At 32.2% G+C, this 13704-nt stretch overlaps 1 protein-coding gene across 3 annotated transcripts; it reads right to left on the bottom strand.

Annotated features, from left to right (window-relative positions):
* Positions 1-464: 464 nt before the first annotated feature.
* On the bottom strand, positions 465-13068 carry LOC108035998 (slo-interacting protein 1). Of its 3 annotated transcripts, XM_017111877.3 has the most exons (6): positions 12925-13068; positions 12295-12813; positions 8800-9117; positions 7616-8567; positions 5974-6125; positions 465-1364 (listed from the first exon to the last, which is right to left on the bottom strand). In XM_017111877.3, exons 1-6 carry the CDS (start codon positions 12970-12972, stop codon positions 1041-1043), a joined length of 2313 nt encoding a protein of 770 aa, XP_016967366.1. In that variant the 5' UTR covers positions 12973-13068; the 3' UTR covers positions 465-1040. The 3 variants fall into 3 exon arrangements, with proteins under 3 accessions (XP_016967366.1, XP_043947188.1, XP_043947189.1); XM_044091253.2 differs by lacking the exon at positions 5974-6125 and having other exon boundaries at positions 1196-1364; positions 12925-13061; XM_044091254.2 differs by lacking the exons at positions 465-1364; positions 5974-6125 and having other exon boundaries at positions 8235-8383; positions 8478-8567; positions 12925-13061.
* Between the last annotated feature and the right edge of the window lie 636 nt (positions 13069-13704).

Here is a 13704-nt window from a genome sequence, read left to right as displayed (position 1 = left end):
ACCTAATAGTGTAACTTTGACTTCGATTTTGATAAATAATTTTTTGATTGTTTATGATGAGAACTGTGCTCAAGTAAAGGTTAGCTTGGCAATTAAACGATATTTCTTTGTCTATATAGGCTTTTTTGAAATGGCTGTTGGCCTTATATCACAGAATTTGGAGTGCATTCAAAACTGAAAAGTTCTTTAAATCTGCGAAAAAAATTCGAGTGGTGAAAATGAATTTTAGGCTCTCTAAATGGCACTCTAGTTACTTTAATGTTAGCACAAAGTTGGACCTGAACCTACAAATGGAATGGAATTGATTTACAGAGATGTGTTTTTATTATTTCATTTATAAGCAGAGCTGAAAAAGGAAAAAGCAATGAATTTTTCATTTTAGTTTTTTATGAACTTGTAAATTAAATTATAACAGTCGTGCCGTTTAATGAATGTTTATCTTAAATTATTCAAAGACCAGAAACTAAACTATTTTACGCCCTTTCTTTATTTTAAATAAACAATTTTAATCTTTTTACCATAGAAAAACTTCCATTATTATGTTGAAGTTTACAAATATGTTTTTTAAAATTACTTAATTTGTATTTATATGCTGTACATAATTTTTCAGCATTAACGAAGACTGTGTGCATGGCTGGGGTTACTCTAACAAATAACTGTTTAGGAACAATTTACAACAAAACATATATGTGGAAAGATCCTTGACAATATTTTACATTAATGCGCTGTATATGAACTGCCAAAGATGACGAAAATCTAGCTCATGGTCAAGTTCTATAAAAAATGAAAATAAAATATATATATCAAAGCTACATTTCCATTACGCACACATTTTTAGGACATTTTTTACAAATCTTGATTATGCACTAGCGTAACCCTATCGTAAAACTGTTAGTCATAAATATCTTTAATTTTCGGTAGCCGGACAACGAAGCATGATTTAAAACTTTTGCAAAAGCGTTAGTCGCTTAAAAAACAACTTTTTTATTCGAAAACTCATGTAAAGCTGTGTAATACTTAAATTATGTAAGAGGAAAATATTACTGTAGCTGTTGTTGCTGTGTCTGATGGTGACGCCTCTCTCGAGCTCGTTCAATGTGTCGCTTTCGTTCTTCCTTTGTCCAATAACGACCAATTTTTACTTCAGATACTGTATCCTCCTCCGTTGTTGTAAGTTCGTTGCATCGCACATTTTTTCGAATAGCAACTTGGGGGCGATTACGTACTGGCCGCTTTACAATGTATCGCGTTCCATCTGGGCGCCGCTTAACCTTCCAAACCATTGGTATTTCTTCACTATTTTCATTGTTAAGCAATGCAGAATTTGGTTTTGAATTTGTGGAATCATGACACCGGTTTGCAACCTATATAAAATACAATTATGGCATTAAATTTAGCTTAAATCATACATTTGTTAAAAGAGAACATATTAGATTGCAAAAAGAAGACGTTGTTATTATACAAACTATTATTTTTGGTTATGAACTTATAGGTCAACTGTTGAATTGCTAAATTAATGATTATCTACCAGTTGAAAAAGTGTATCAATTTTTTTGGGTAAGTCCATTTGAATCTATAAATTTTTTGTGCTAATATATATATTAGCGTTGATCAGCCTAAAGGCTTTAAAACGCATGGAAATATTAAAGGAAACAAGAAAGGAACATAACTTCGGCAAGCCGAAGTTTGTATACCCTTGTAGTTATAAAAAATAATCAACGTTACCTACACCATGTCACATTTTTAAGGATTTTGCTAGCTTCAGCTTATTAATAAAAATTTTTTATTTTATTATTTTTCTGATAGTTTTTTTTTACAGCTATACGTTAAAGTCGTCCGATTTAATTAGAAATTCTTAATAATATTAGAAATGATATTCCCAATACTATAGGATAATATGTTAAAAAACACCGAAGCTATTATTCGCTTCATAATATTTTCCCATCAATTATCCGAACATTCCTATTGCAGCTAGATGATACAGCCCTCCGATTTTGATCAAATTAATTCCGAAATTCAAAACTTATTTATAATTGTTGCAGTTATAAGAAATAATCAATACAGTTGTACAATACAGCTGATATAGTCGTCCGATTTTGATAAAATTCAATTCGAAATTCCGAACTGATAAAAAAATGTTATTTCCAAGCTGAGAAAGTTATATGTCAAAAAGCACCAAACTATAATTTGTTATATATTATTTCCCCACCAATTTTCCGATCGTTACTATAGCAGTTATATGATATAGTCGTCCGATTTTAATAAAATTTAATTCGAAATTCAGAACTAATTAAAAAGGTTGTTTCTAAGCTTAGCAGGTCATATATATATATATATCATTTTTTCATATTATTTTACCACTAATTTTCCGATTGTTCCTATGACAGCTATATGATAAAGTCATCCGATTTTGATAAAATTTAATTCAAAATTTAGAAATAATTTAAAAATGTTATTTCCAAGCTTAGAAGTTTATATACTAAAAAACACCGAAGAGCTTGTTCCGACTTAAATACTATCTGCAAAGGAAAGAAGACTTTTGGCAAAGTTTCAGTCAGATAGCTTTAAAACTGAGGGACTAGTTTGCGTAGAAATGGACGAACAGACGGACATAGCTAGATTGACTTGTCTATTGAGCCTGATCAAGAACAAGAGCTTTATCAGATAGCCGCTAATCAGGTAAAAAAGCAACATGGAATAGGAGATATATAATAGTATATGGTTATGAGGGCGGCAAACATTCAACCATCCTTTTCTTCGAGTATAATGCACGCTTTTACATCACGAACAACGTGTATAACAAGTCGGTAGGTTCCTACAATTTGGATCCTTAATTTCTCACTAGAGCTCTGATATAATTGCATTTACGTAAATTTAAAAACCACAGTGAGTTTTGCACTTAAGTAAAACGCAGAACTGTTAGGTTTAAATTATGGTTTATGTATATTCTGTAATTTGTTACTGTTACTGAGTGTTTCTGAGTTGTTGAAATGTGATGAAATTCAGATTACTATTTTTTGGAGAGCTTTTCTAGCTTGATATATCTATTCTGAGGGGTTTTCAGAGATGCCAGATGGCAGAAAGCATGATCGCCACAAAGCTAATTGAAAACATGAGATACCCGTGACTCAGCTGAAGGGAGAAAAGGTGATATATTTAAGCAGCAAAGCTATATTGTAAAGCGCCACCTCCCGGCTATTTCAGTATATGTTTTGTGGGCGGCAGGCAGATTTAAGCGTTTAAACTGTTTGTAAGCGTTAGAGTGGGCGTGACAACAATTTTTTAGGTCAATCGAGGGGTCATTTTGATTGACCTAAGAAAAGTTTGCCACGCCCACAAATGGCCAAAAGCATATATTGAAAAAACGAGTTTTCCTTTTGCTTCCTTAAGCTAAGTAACAATAGCCGCAGAATTAAAAATCTGCTATGATGGTCACAAAACGCAAAAGGAAAAATTCCATACAAAGACTGTAGAAATATCAATTTGTTTAAAATCTAGAAATTTGGAACTGCTCCAATATCCAGTTCAAAAGTAATTCCAAAAACAAGATCTTCTTCTTCCCAAAATGAAAATGTTTGTTCTTTAGGCTGTGGGTTTGTATGCATCCCGCTTTAATTTCAGTGTCTTGGGGACCCTAGGGGTGTATTAGCAGCCCGAGATAGAAAAAATCTTCTGGAAGAATGTAACAGATCTGTACAGTAGTGTACTGTTCTTAAATTTACTGCACTCATTCTTTACTGTACAATATACTTTATAGGACAGAAGAAGATAGCAAAACATTTATATTTTACTCTTATCAAGCAGGAACAGTTTATGGATGTACTCTTCGCGAGTGATTGAGAATTTAATGCATCGGAAAGGATGTTTTCTTTTGCCAACAATTTATTAAGCGAAAACGGTCAAAAATTTGTCACCACTGAACCCATGGGAAATAAAATAATGTTCCTTCACTAGAATGCTAATAACTTAAATATAGATTAATAATTAATAAAATATAAATAAATTATTATAAATTAATATAAAATAATTATTATATTTAGTTTTAATTTAAATATTATAAATTTATAAATTTGTTTTATAATAAATACATTTAAAACAAAAATACAAGTCTATTTTTAAATCGTATTCTTTTTATGACGTTAATACATACCAAAACTTTATATATATGTATGTATGTACCAGTCATGGAGTTTCCTTTTAGTTCGGAAAAAAATCTCTCTTGTGAATTACACTGTGATTACGGAGTGACATGTCAGCTTGTACAAGTGATAGAAAATAGTTTGGGATGTCCGCTTACTCACAAGTAATAATTCAAATGAAAATTACTGAAGTTCGGATTTCATTTGTTCCTTATACTCATTTGTTGTATGGCATGTCACCTGACAGACCACACGTGAAATCATTTTGAAAATTCGACATTTTTCCTATGAGTTTTCACCTATTAAAATATTGAATTTAAAATACATACATATTTATTTACATTTTACCTTAGTTTACTTAAATTGTATTATTTAAGTTTTCTGTTGAACTACAGTTATTATTAGTAAATCTAGTTTTTTTTTTGTTTATTTTTTTAACGTTCGTCATCGCATTCTTTAAACATTTCCCCGAATGCTCCGAATCCCTTTCCAACGCTCCTAAAAAAAGGGCATGTCTTTAACAATATGTGTTTTACTTGTATATTTACCTTTTCAAACTGTGTAAAACCTTTTTCAGGATTTTTATTGGCAAAAACATTTTACCTCACCCCTTTCATGTTACGAAACTTGATTTTCCAGGTTATGTTGTAAAACCTATAATCTCAAAAAGGGACTATTTTAAACGTGGATCAACGCAGAACATCTTACTGAAGGTAGGACTTACCTGACTTTGTTATTTTAAAAAAATATCACTCTTATTTATAAATCAAAATGTGTCGCAGCGCACAATTTAAACAGCCTACAGCTTCTCTTTTCATAAGAGGAAGCAGAAAGTTTTCTTCTTCTTTTGGTTTCTTTCTGAACACGACGGAGAGAAGCAAAAAAAAAATAACAAGAACCGGCCAAAGGCTGTCTCTCCGAGCGCCAAAAGGAAGAAAATCTCCGAAGCTCTTCTTCTCTATTTTGCCCTACCTCTTTCGTCGGCAGAAAAAAATCACAAAAAGCACGTCTGACGAGCCTAGTGCGGAACTGAATGGGAAAAAAAGTAGTCCCACTTCTAGAATAAATTCATTTGCCGTTCTACGACTTTTGGAAAACCCCACTAGTTGAGCGGAAAAATAAACCAGATTTGAAAGGCTTATAGTTTCTTAACAACTAATACCACGGAGACTATATGTCTTTGTAAAGAAAATTGTCTGTTTTTTTTAACACTTTTTTAACCATTTCTCAAAATTGAATCAAACGTTTTTTTTATAAGTTTTAAGTCTTAAAAACCTTGAGAGACTTCAATTTTTTATATATAATACTTTTTGTCATAAAAATTATGGTTTGGAAGATATTAGGCGGTAAAAAGAGCAACCCTTTCTCTTCAATATAAGAAGCATTTATTTGCTTACTTGAATGGCCAAAAAGAGTATTACATCTAAAGGGAATGAAAATCCCATTATATAATTTTTGTTCTATCTTTCTTGATGCATGTTTTTTGCCTATCTGTTTATATAGGCATCTGAATAGTGGCAAGAGGCTATGAAGCCCATGCTTGCTTTATTAAATTGACACACCCGCTTAAAATCGAAAAAAAAACTAATTGCTCTGGATAAACACACCGAAACCGCAAGTTAAATAAATAAAAAACAAAGTATTACATTTATACTCTTAAGAAGAGACCTTTGAATAGAAAGTAAAGATTTAAAATTATTTGTGGTTAAATTAATACCAAGACTCTTATACTACATGTAGTATTATTTTAGCAACGGTTTTTTAATTTTAACTTTCTGATTTTACTTGGGACCACTTTGTCGACAAAAGAATTGGTAGACCAAATAGCACTTACCTCTTGACTACTTACGAAGTGGTAGCTACTCAAATTGGGTGCGTTAAACTGGGGACAATGGCTATATGATTCCTCAGTTTGTTTGACTCCTAATACGTTGTGGTTGCTTTTAACGAGAATTTGACTTTCGTAGGTTGCCTTGCCTTGTTTCTCTGAAATATAATGTAATTAACATTAGTATTTATCGGTGCTGTCACCGAGTTTGACAAATCACAGAAAAAGTGTATGATAAGGTTCATACCCACCGCAAGTTATTTATCAGAAATCTCCTCGCCTTATCGATCGCCTAACATTTTTTGATTATAATCAACCAAATATTAATGATATATTATTATTTTTTCTTTAAAACAATGAACAGTAATACTCATACTCTCATATAATAGCAATTAAATCAATATATAATGCCGTTGGCACACTAAATTATTAAATCATATATTCCCGGAATTTAAATAAAGTATGCTTTGTTATGCATCGAAAGTTCAACCTGCAACTTTTAGTTTTAATAATTTATTAATTACAAAAAACGTTAGTCTTTAGTTTTTGATGACAAATGATGACAATTAAGTGTTTCATAGATTTTGTCATTCAAGTAAGCATGATATATTTTCAACACTTTCTAACGCCGAATAACTTTGAGAATTGTACCTTTAAGCCATGCCCGTTTTTCCATCCGTTTCTACGCAAACTAGTCTCTTAGTTTTAAAACTTTCCGGTTGAAACTTTCCCAAAAGTCTTCTTTCTTTTGCAGGAAGTATATAAATCGGAACCAGTTGGATCGGACTACATATAACCTCATACGCTTGGAAATAACACTTTTTGATTAGTTCATAATTTTGAATTTAATTTGATCAAATCGGACGACTAAACAATATATAGCGTCGGTGTTCTTTGACATATTATTTCATAATATTGAGAATTTAATATTTATATTTTATGAATTTTGAATTAAATTTAATCAAAATCACTGAGGCTAGCAACAATCCTTAAAAATGTAACATGTACTAACGTTGATTATTTCCTATAACTGCAAGGCTTTTTTGTTCAGAGAGATATAACACGACTCGGTAGTACACATTTACTATAAACACAGTAAATGCAAATGCACAGCAATGCCGCTTAAAAATATGTAATACTGGTTTAGACACATTTTTTCTTTAATACAAGCCAGTCTATTAGATGCAAATGGAATAAAATAATAATAATAATTTACTACATTTAATAAGCTACTACATTTTTTTATAGTTTGAAAAAGTGTATTAGATTTCAATACCCTTCTACATGCCAAAAATGGTCGAAATCGCACCACTCATAATAATGTAAAAATCGAATAAAATGTGCATATGTGCATCACCCTTGCACTCACTTTAGCTATGTAACGGTTACCTAATAGTCATAATCATAATCTGGAACTGTTTTCTATTTTAACTACTTAAGGTTAAAAATAATTCGTTCAAGAAATTACAGTGACTGAGCTGAGTTTTTTCGCACTCATTCTACTACTTTGATATTTTTTCCTCAAATCCAATATAATTCTTTGTCAAATACGGAGGGCAAACATGAATTTAGGCACATAGTCTCACTGCGTAAAAGGGCCCCCAAATCTACGAGTCTTAAATCTACTATATTTAATTGGTGTACCTACCGTTGACATACGATGTGGACATGTTCGAAGAACAGAGACCGATTCGACCGGATTTACCAAAAGGTAAAAGCAACATACTGCTTACAGCAGTTGTATCTAAAGCTTCCCTGCGGCCATCGATCACTCTGCTCTCTAGATTGTGGTTGGCAGTGATATCATCATCAGCATTTGTAGTATTTTGATGCGGCGAGGCGCTATTGTTTGAGCCACCAGTATTATAGGCACTTGAGGAGTTATCAACCTCTTCGCCAAAAGCTAAGTTTGCACCAAGAATATTATTTGGTCCATAACCACTGTAAGCAACTCCACTACTGCTGGATCGGCTTGTGTTTGTCAATGTGCTGCGTAATGTAAAAACACGACTGCAATTTGGTTGTTGGGTTAATTTTAGTGGCGCAGGACGGCCAACAAGAGTGTGAATAGTTCTCGGATATTGTGGCTTTAAACCTAACCACTGTGCAACTCGTTGAGTTTGTTGCTGCATTGTCGTTTCTAATACTTCAGCCGGAGTCGTTGATATTGCGGATGAACAACAGCCCATTGACGACTTGCCGTTTGAACTTTGATACGGGGAACAGTAAAGTGGTTCAGACTCAGAATCTTCTGGAATAGTCTCGTAAATGTGCTCGCTTTCGTCGTACTCATGTTGGAGATGAACTTGATTTTTGCTTAAAGATTGCTTTAAAGTTTTTTGGTTATCCGTTTGGATTGCATCCGGACGAATCTTTGTTTTACCACACAACTTGCTGGATTGGTCTACAAATTTGTCTGGCAGAGAAGAAGTTTGAACTTTTAAGTCGGATGAATGCTCGCCGGTTTCATTTGATAGTTCTTCAAAAGACTGTACGTGGCTTAATAATACCTTATCCAATTTATCCACTACATTTGTGTAGTCATCTGGTATAAATGAATTGGCATATTCAAAATGAATGTCTTCGTCATCCTCGTCTTCCTATTTAAATCAGTTTAAAAATTTATTAATTGGTTAAATAAAAAGCAATTGAAACCCTTGAGCAGTGCTTAATTAAAATACAAGGTACAAATATAAAAACTTTTCAGGGCTGGACATTTTAAAGCCATTTCATTTTGTCCGTTATGGTGTATAAAAACGGCCATTAATTCTACTCTTGATAAATTTAAAAATAATTTTAATTATGCACTTGTGAAAAATAACGCAAGCTTACAGGGTATAGAATTCGACTAACTAGGAGCGTTACAGCGGTGCTACTCTCGGCTATCTGATTTTCTACCTCTTCCTGGTTTTTAACATCCACGCCGTTAATACGAAGAATTTGATCACCCTGTCGAAGGCGCCCATCTCTATGAGCTATACTTTCCGGTTGTATGCCACTAATAAACACATCCTCGCAGTGTTCTGAATCATTGCACAGTATATCACCTTTATTCGTATCAATGCATGTCGACTGAAATCCAGATGAGCAAATAATCAGCCCGATTTGAGTGTTCGTTGAATTTTCAACCGCTTTAATGAGGGTTACTTCCTTTAAATATAAAACATAAAATAATTAGTTTTTTGCATACATTGTTTACTCAGACAAATATACAGCTGCGCCAACAACAATGGAGATTGCTAAAGTCGAGTTGAGACAAAATTAAGAGAAATGCCGATTTCGACAAAAATATCGTTGCCGAACATTTTTTCACATTACAACACTAATTTAATGTTACACTTTGAACAAATACATTTGGATCAATAATCTTTCTTACCAAAGTACAAAGAACAAAATAGACAATGTTCAGATATCATCACTATCGCGAAGTATTTTTAAGAGGGGAGCCTGGGGCATAAAAAATGTATTTTTTCTTGCATAAATGGCTACCCAAGAATGTGTGCCTAAAATTTCTGCAAGAATCGAGCAGTTATAAAAGCGTCCGGAAAACTTAATCGTGCGATTTCTTGGTTTTTAATTTACGATTTTATCTAATTTGCGGGAAAGATAGGGAAAAAAGGAAACGTATTATCGGAAAGAGACAAAATTTATTGTATTCGAGATGAAATTGTCTCCTAGTTAAACCTAAAAAAAACTAAAAGTTATTATTAATATACTTTTTGAACAATATAAAGACAATTTTCTGATAAAAAAAAGAGTTTTTTTTGTCTATTTTCTTGCTTTAACTGGAAGCTATAGTATTGAAAATATAAAATAATTTTTGGGTTTTTTATTTCGGATGGAAAAAGCTAGAACGAGTTGCGTTTTCCAAGCGACTTATGCCAACGTTACTTTTCTTAGCCAGAAAAGAAACTAGGACCTTATAATGTTTTTTAGACAGAAGTTTGCAACACAGTGATAGACACGTTAAAGATCTCAAGATCTAGCCAGTCCGGCTATCCGTACTATCCGTAAAATTTTTTTTTTATTATTTCTGTGAACGTTTCCTTGACAGCTAATTCGAAATTGTTTAAAATATGAAAAATTATATTCCAAATATAATAAGATAATATGTCAAAAAACACCGAAGCTATAATTAGTTCCATATTATTTTCCCATATATTTTCCGGTCATTCCTATGACAGCTATATGATATAGTCGTCTGATTTTAATACAATTTCATTCGAAATTCAGAACTAATTAGAAAATGTTATTGCCAAGCGTAGGAGGATATATGGTTATAAAAAACACCAAAGATCTTATTTTTTCATATTATTTTCCCACCAATTTTCCGATTGTTGTTATATGTTAAATCGTCAAATTTTGATAAAATTTAATTCGAAATTCAGAATTAATTAAAAAATTGTATTTTTTTTTTTGTATTTTGGAAAATGTGTGGTAAAATAATATAAAAAAATTATATTTTCGGTGTTTTTTTTAACAAATAACCTCCTACGCTTGGAAAAAACATTTTTTAATTGGTTTTGAATTTCGAATTAAATTTTCATCATAGAAACGATCGGAAAATTAGCCGGAATATATGAAAAAATTATATATTTAATAACATATAACCTTTTAGGCTTGGAAATAACATTTTTTAATTAGTTCTGAATTTCGAATTTAATTTTTTTTCGAAATCGGACGACTATATCGTATAACTGTCATTGGAACGATCGGAAAATTAAATTATAGCTTTGGGGCTTTTTGACATATTATCTTATAATATTGGGAATATCATTTTTTATATTTTTAAGAATTTCGAATTCCATTTAATAAAAATCCGAATACTGTAACATATAGATGTAAAAAAATGGTCTGATAAAAAGAACGAAATAATTTTTTTTTTTTATATATATCACGGAAGTCAGCAACAATCCTTAAAAATTTCACATGGTGTTAGTAAAGTTGATTATTTCTTATAACTGCAAGGGTATACACACTTCGGCTTGCCGAAGTTAACTTCCTTTCTTGTTTCATATTATTTTCACACCAATTTTCCGATCGTTCGTATGTCAGCTATATGATATAGTTGTCTATTTTTATCAAATTTAATCCAAATTCAGAACTGACTAGAAAATGTTATTTCCAAGCGTATGAGGTTATATGTTAAAAAACACCATAGATATAATTTAAAAAAATAAATTTTTTTCCTAAGGGAGTTATAAGTTATAGTTGTCCGATCCGGCTGGTTCCGACTTATACACTAGCTGCAATAGAAAGAAGAAAGACTAGTTTGCGTAGACGGACAGACGGACTTGGCTAGATCGACTCGTCTAGTGATGCTGATAAAGAATATATACATACTTTAAGGGGTCGGAAACGTCTCCTTCACTCTATTGCAAAATTCTGACTGAAATCATTATACTTTCTGCAAGGGTATAAAAAGAAATCATTCGATTCCATGTTGAGAAAAGTAGTTTTATTAAGACAACTTAATTAATAGAAGAGTATTTAGCTAATTGATTTATCTTTTTAGAGACTTATAGCATGTCTACCGTTGTTTAGAAACTATAAGTCTTTCAAATCTTTTTTAATTCCCGCTAAACTGGCGTGTTTTTTCAAAAGTCGTAGAACAATAGTTTTCTATCTCTAGCAACTTTATATATCCAAAGGATATGCATATGCATATTGCATACAAAGCCACAACCAAAGAGACAAACATTTTCATTTTAGGAAGAAAAAATTATTTTTTGGAATTACTTTGGAACGGGACATCGGATTTCAACAAATGAGGTGTCATTCGACGCATAGTCTCAGTATCCCCACAGTCTGCATCAGCTCCAATTTTCTACATTTTCACTTTTACACTTTTACCGCTTTTTTTCTAAAACAAATTAAAAAGGTTGGTGCAATCGTTTTAGTTTTTGCGATTCCTTTCGATAGGATAATCACTTTTTCGGACCATCTTAGCAGATTTTCAATTCTGCAGTTATATACAGTAGTTTTCTTTGCACACTTTCTGGTGCGCTTCGCCACTGAGTGTACCTCCATCCTCAGTGATCTGAACAATAAACTATAGTGACATAAAGATAGAATATCCAAGACTAAATAATTTCATCCTTGTAGGGTTTTGTAAAATAAGCAAAAACATAAGAAAAAATACTTAGCAAGAAGTCAGAGTTCCTTAGCATCCGATAAATGTTACACTAACTAAAAGGTCCTTAAAATCAATTCATGTCATCGACAAAAGATAACATCATATTTATATATTGTTCCTAAATCAGTCAAGAACTTAAGTTTATACAGTCCTAAACTAAAAAAGCTAAAGCTTATATGTGACCAAACTACCTCAATATCGATTTCCGGTTCAAGGCATTGTTCAAACAAGTGGTGTTCCTGCTCAATGAAGTGGTTGGTTATAGTCTGAACAAAATCATGATCCCTCAAAACATCTGTGTCGTTGGCAGGTTGCGTTTGCGTTTCCTTCGAAGCGGCCAATGCTGTAGCATTGCCCAAACGTTCTTCATGGCTTAAAGCACGCAGAGTCAAAATAACAGGACTTTTTTTTGCTGTTACATCCAAAGGTGCTGGTATTATTGACGTAGCGTCCACTAGCTGAGAGTCATTTGCAGTTGCTGTAGGCACCGCATTGGCTGTATTTTCAGTTTGGGCAGATAAATCTGATTCGCATGTGGTTGATTGCAGAGCATTCGGAACGGTTTTATCCACATCTGATAGTTTAGCGTTGGTGCAATCTAACTCATTGTGCTTCTGTCTGCACAATTCAACTACTATCGTTTCTTTGGCTTGAAGGAACTTTTGAACCGCTTCATACCACGGCAAATGGCTAATATCATAACCGTTAATCTATAAAAAAAAAGGTTTTTAAAGGGTTTGTACAATGTTTTAAGGATACCAATATAGATTTTCTAGGGCAAAAGGAACCGTACAAATGTTTTCCCCAAATTGTAAACTTACTTTTAACACAACATATTCGTACTCCACCTCGACAATGCAATTATTCATATTGCTGGTTAATTAACAACAACTCATTGTATATTTATTTAATTGTATACATAATTTTTCGACTGCTTAAAGTGTGACCAGCCTGTCACTTTATTTTAAAGACATCTTTAATGTCCAGCTCGATAAGCATTGGCGATAGTCAAATTTAATCGACCCCATACACAACAATTGCTAAAAACTCCAGCTTTTTAAAATTTAAAAATTTTAAATTTTCCTGGCGTTCCTGTCTTGTAATGCATATCAGAACAAATTCGATTCATGTTTGAAATAAAAAAAAAAAAGTATTTTGTTACAACCAAAAACACCTCAAAACGAGGTTAAAGATATAGTGACGATTCCACCTTCAACAAACAGAAGATCTGAAATCAATCGTTCAGAGGTTTTTGTTTGATATCAGAAGTTTTTGTTTTAAACACAAGTCATATAATATGTGTGTTATATTGTCTGCCATTGCTACCATTTTTGTTGATTAATAAACTTTATAGGGTAACTTTTTACAACAATTTTTTGGGCTAGCCACTTAAATTTATTACCTGAAATCGTTTGAGCAGTTATCAAACATCAGAAAAAAAGCTAAACAAAAAGTTTGAATAAAAAATATTTTTATCATAATTTTTAAGCGCTGGTATTTAAAAACGTTGTTGCAGTGTCAGCCGAGCCAACTACGCAAACTGTTACCATCAACGAAACTTCGAAACCTATAAGCAAGTAAGAACTTATGAATAAATCACT

The sequence above is a fragment of the Drosophila biarmipes genome, chromosome 4 (genome assembly GCF_025231255.1).
Source record: "Drosophila biarmipes strain raj3 chromosome 4, RU_DBia_V1.1, whole genome shotgun sequence".
NCBI lineage: Eukaryota > Metazoa > Arthropoda > Insecta > Diptera > Drosophilidae > Drosophila > Drosophila biarmipes.
The sequence above is the reverse complement of the archived record's forward strand: the minus strand, read 5'-3'. Positions and strand labels throughout refer to the sequence as shown.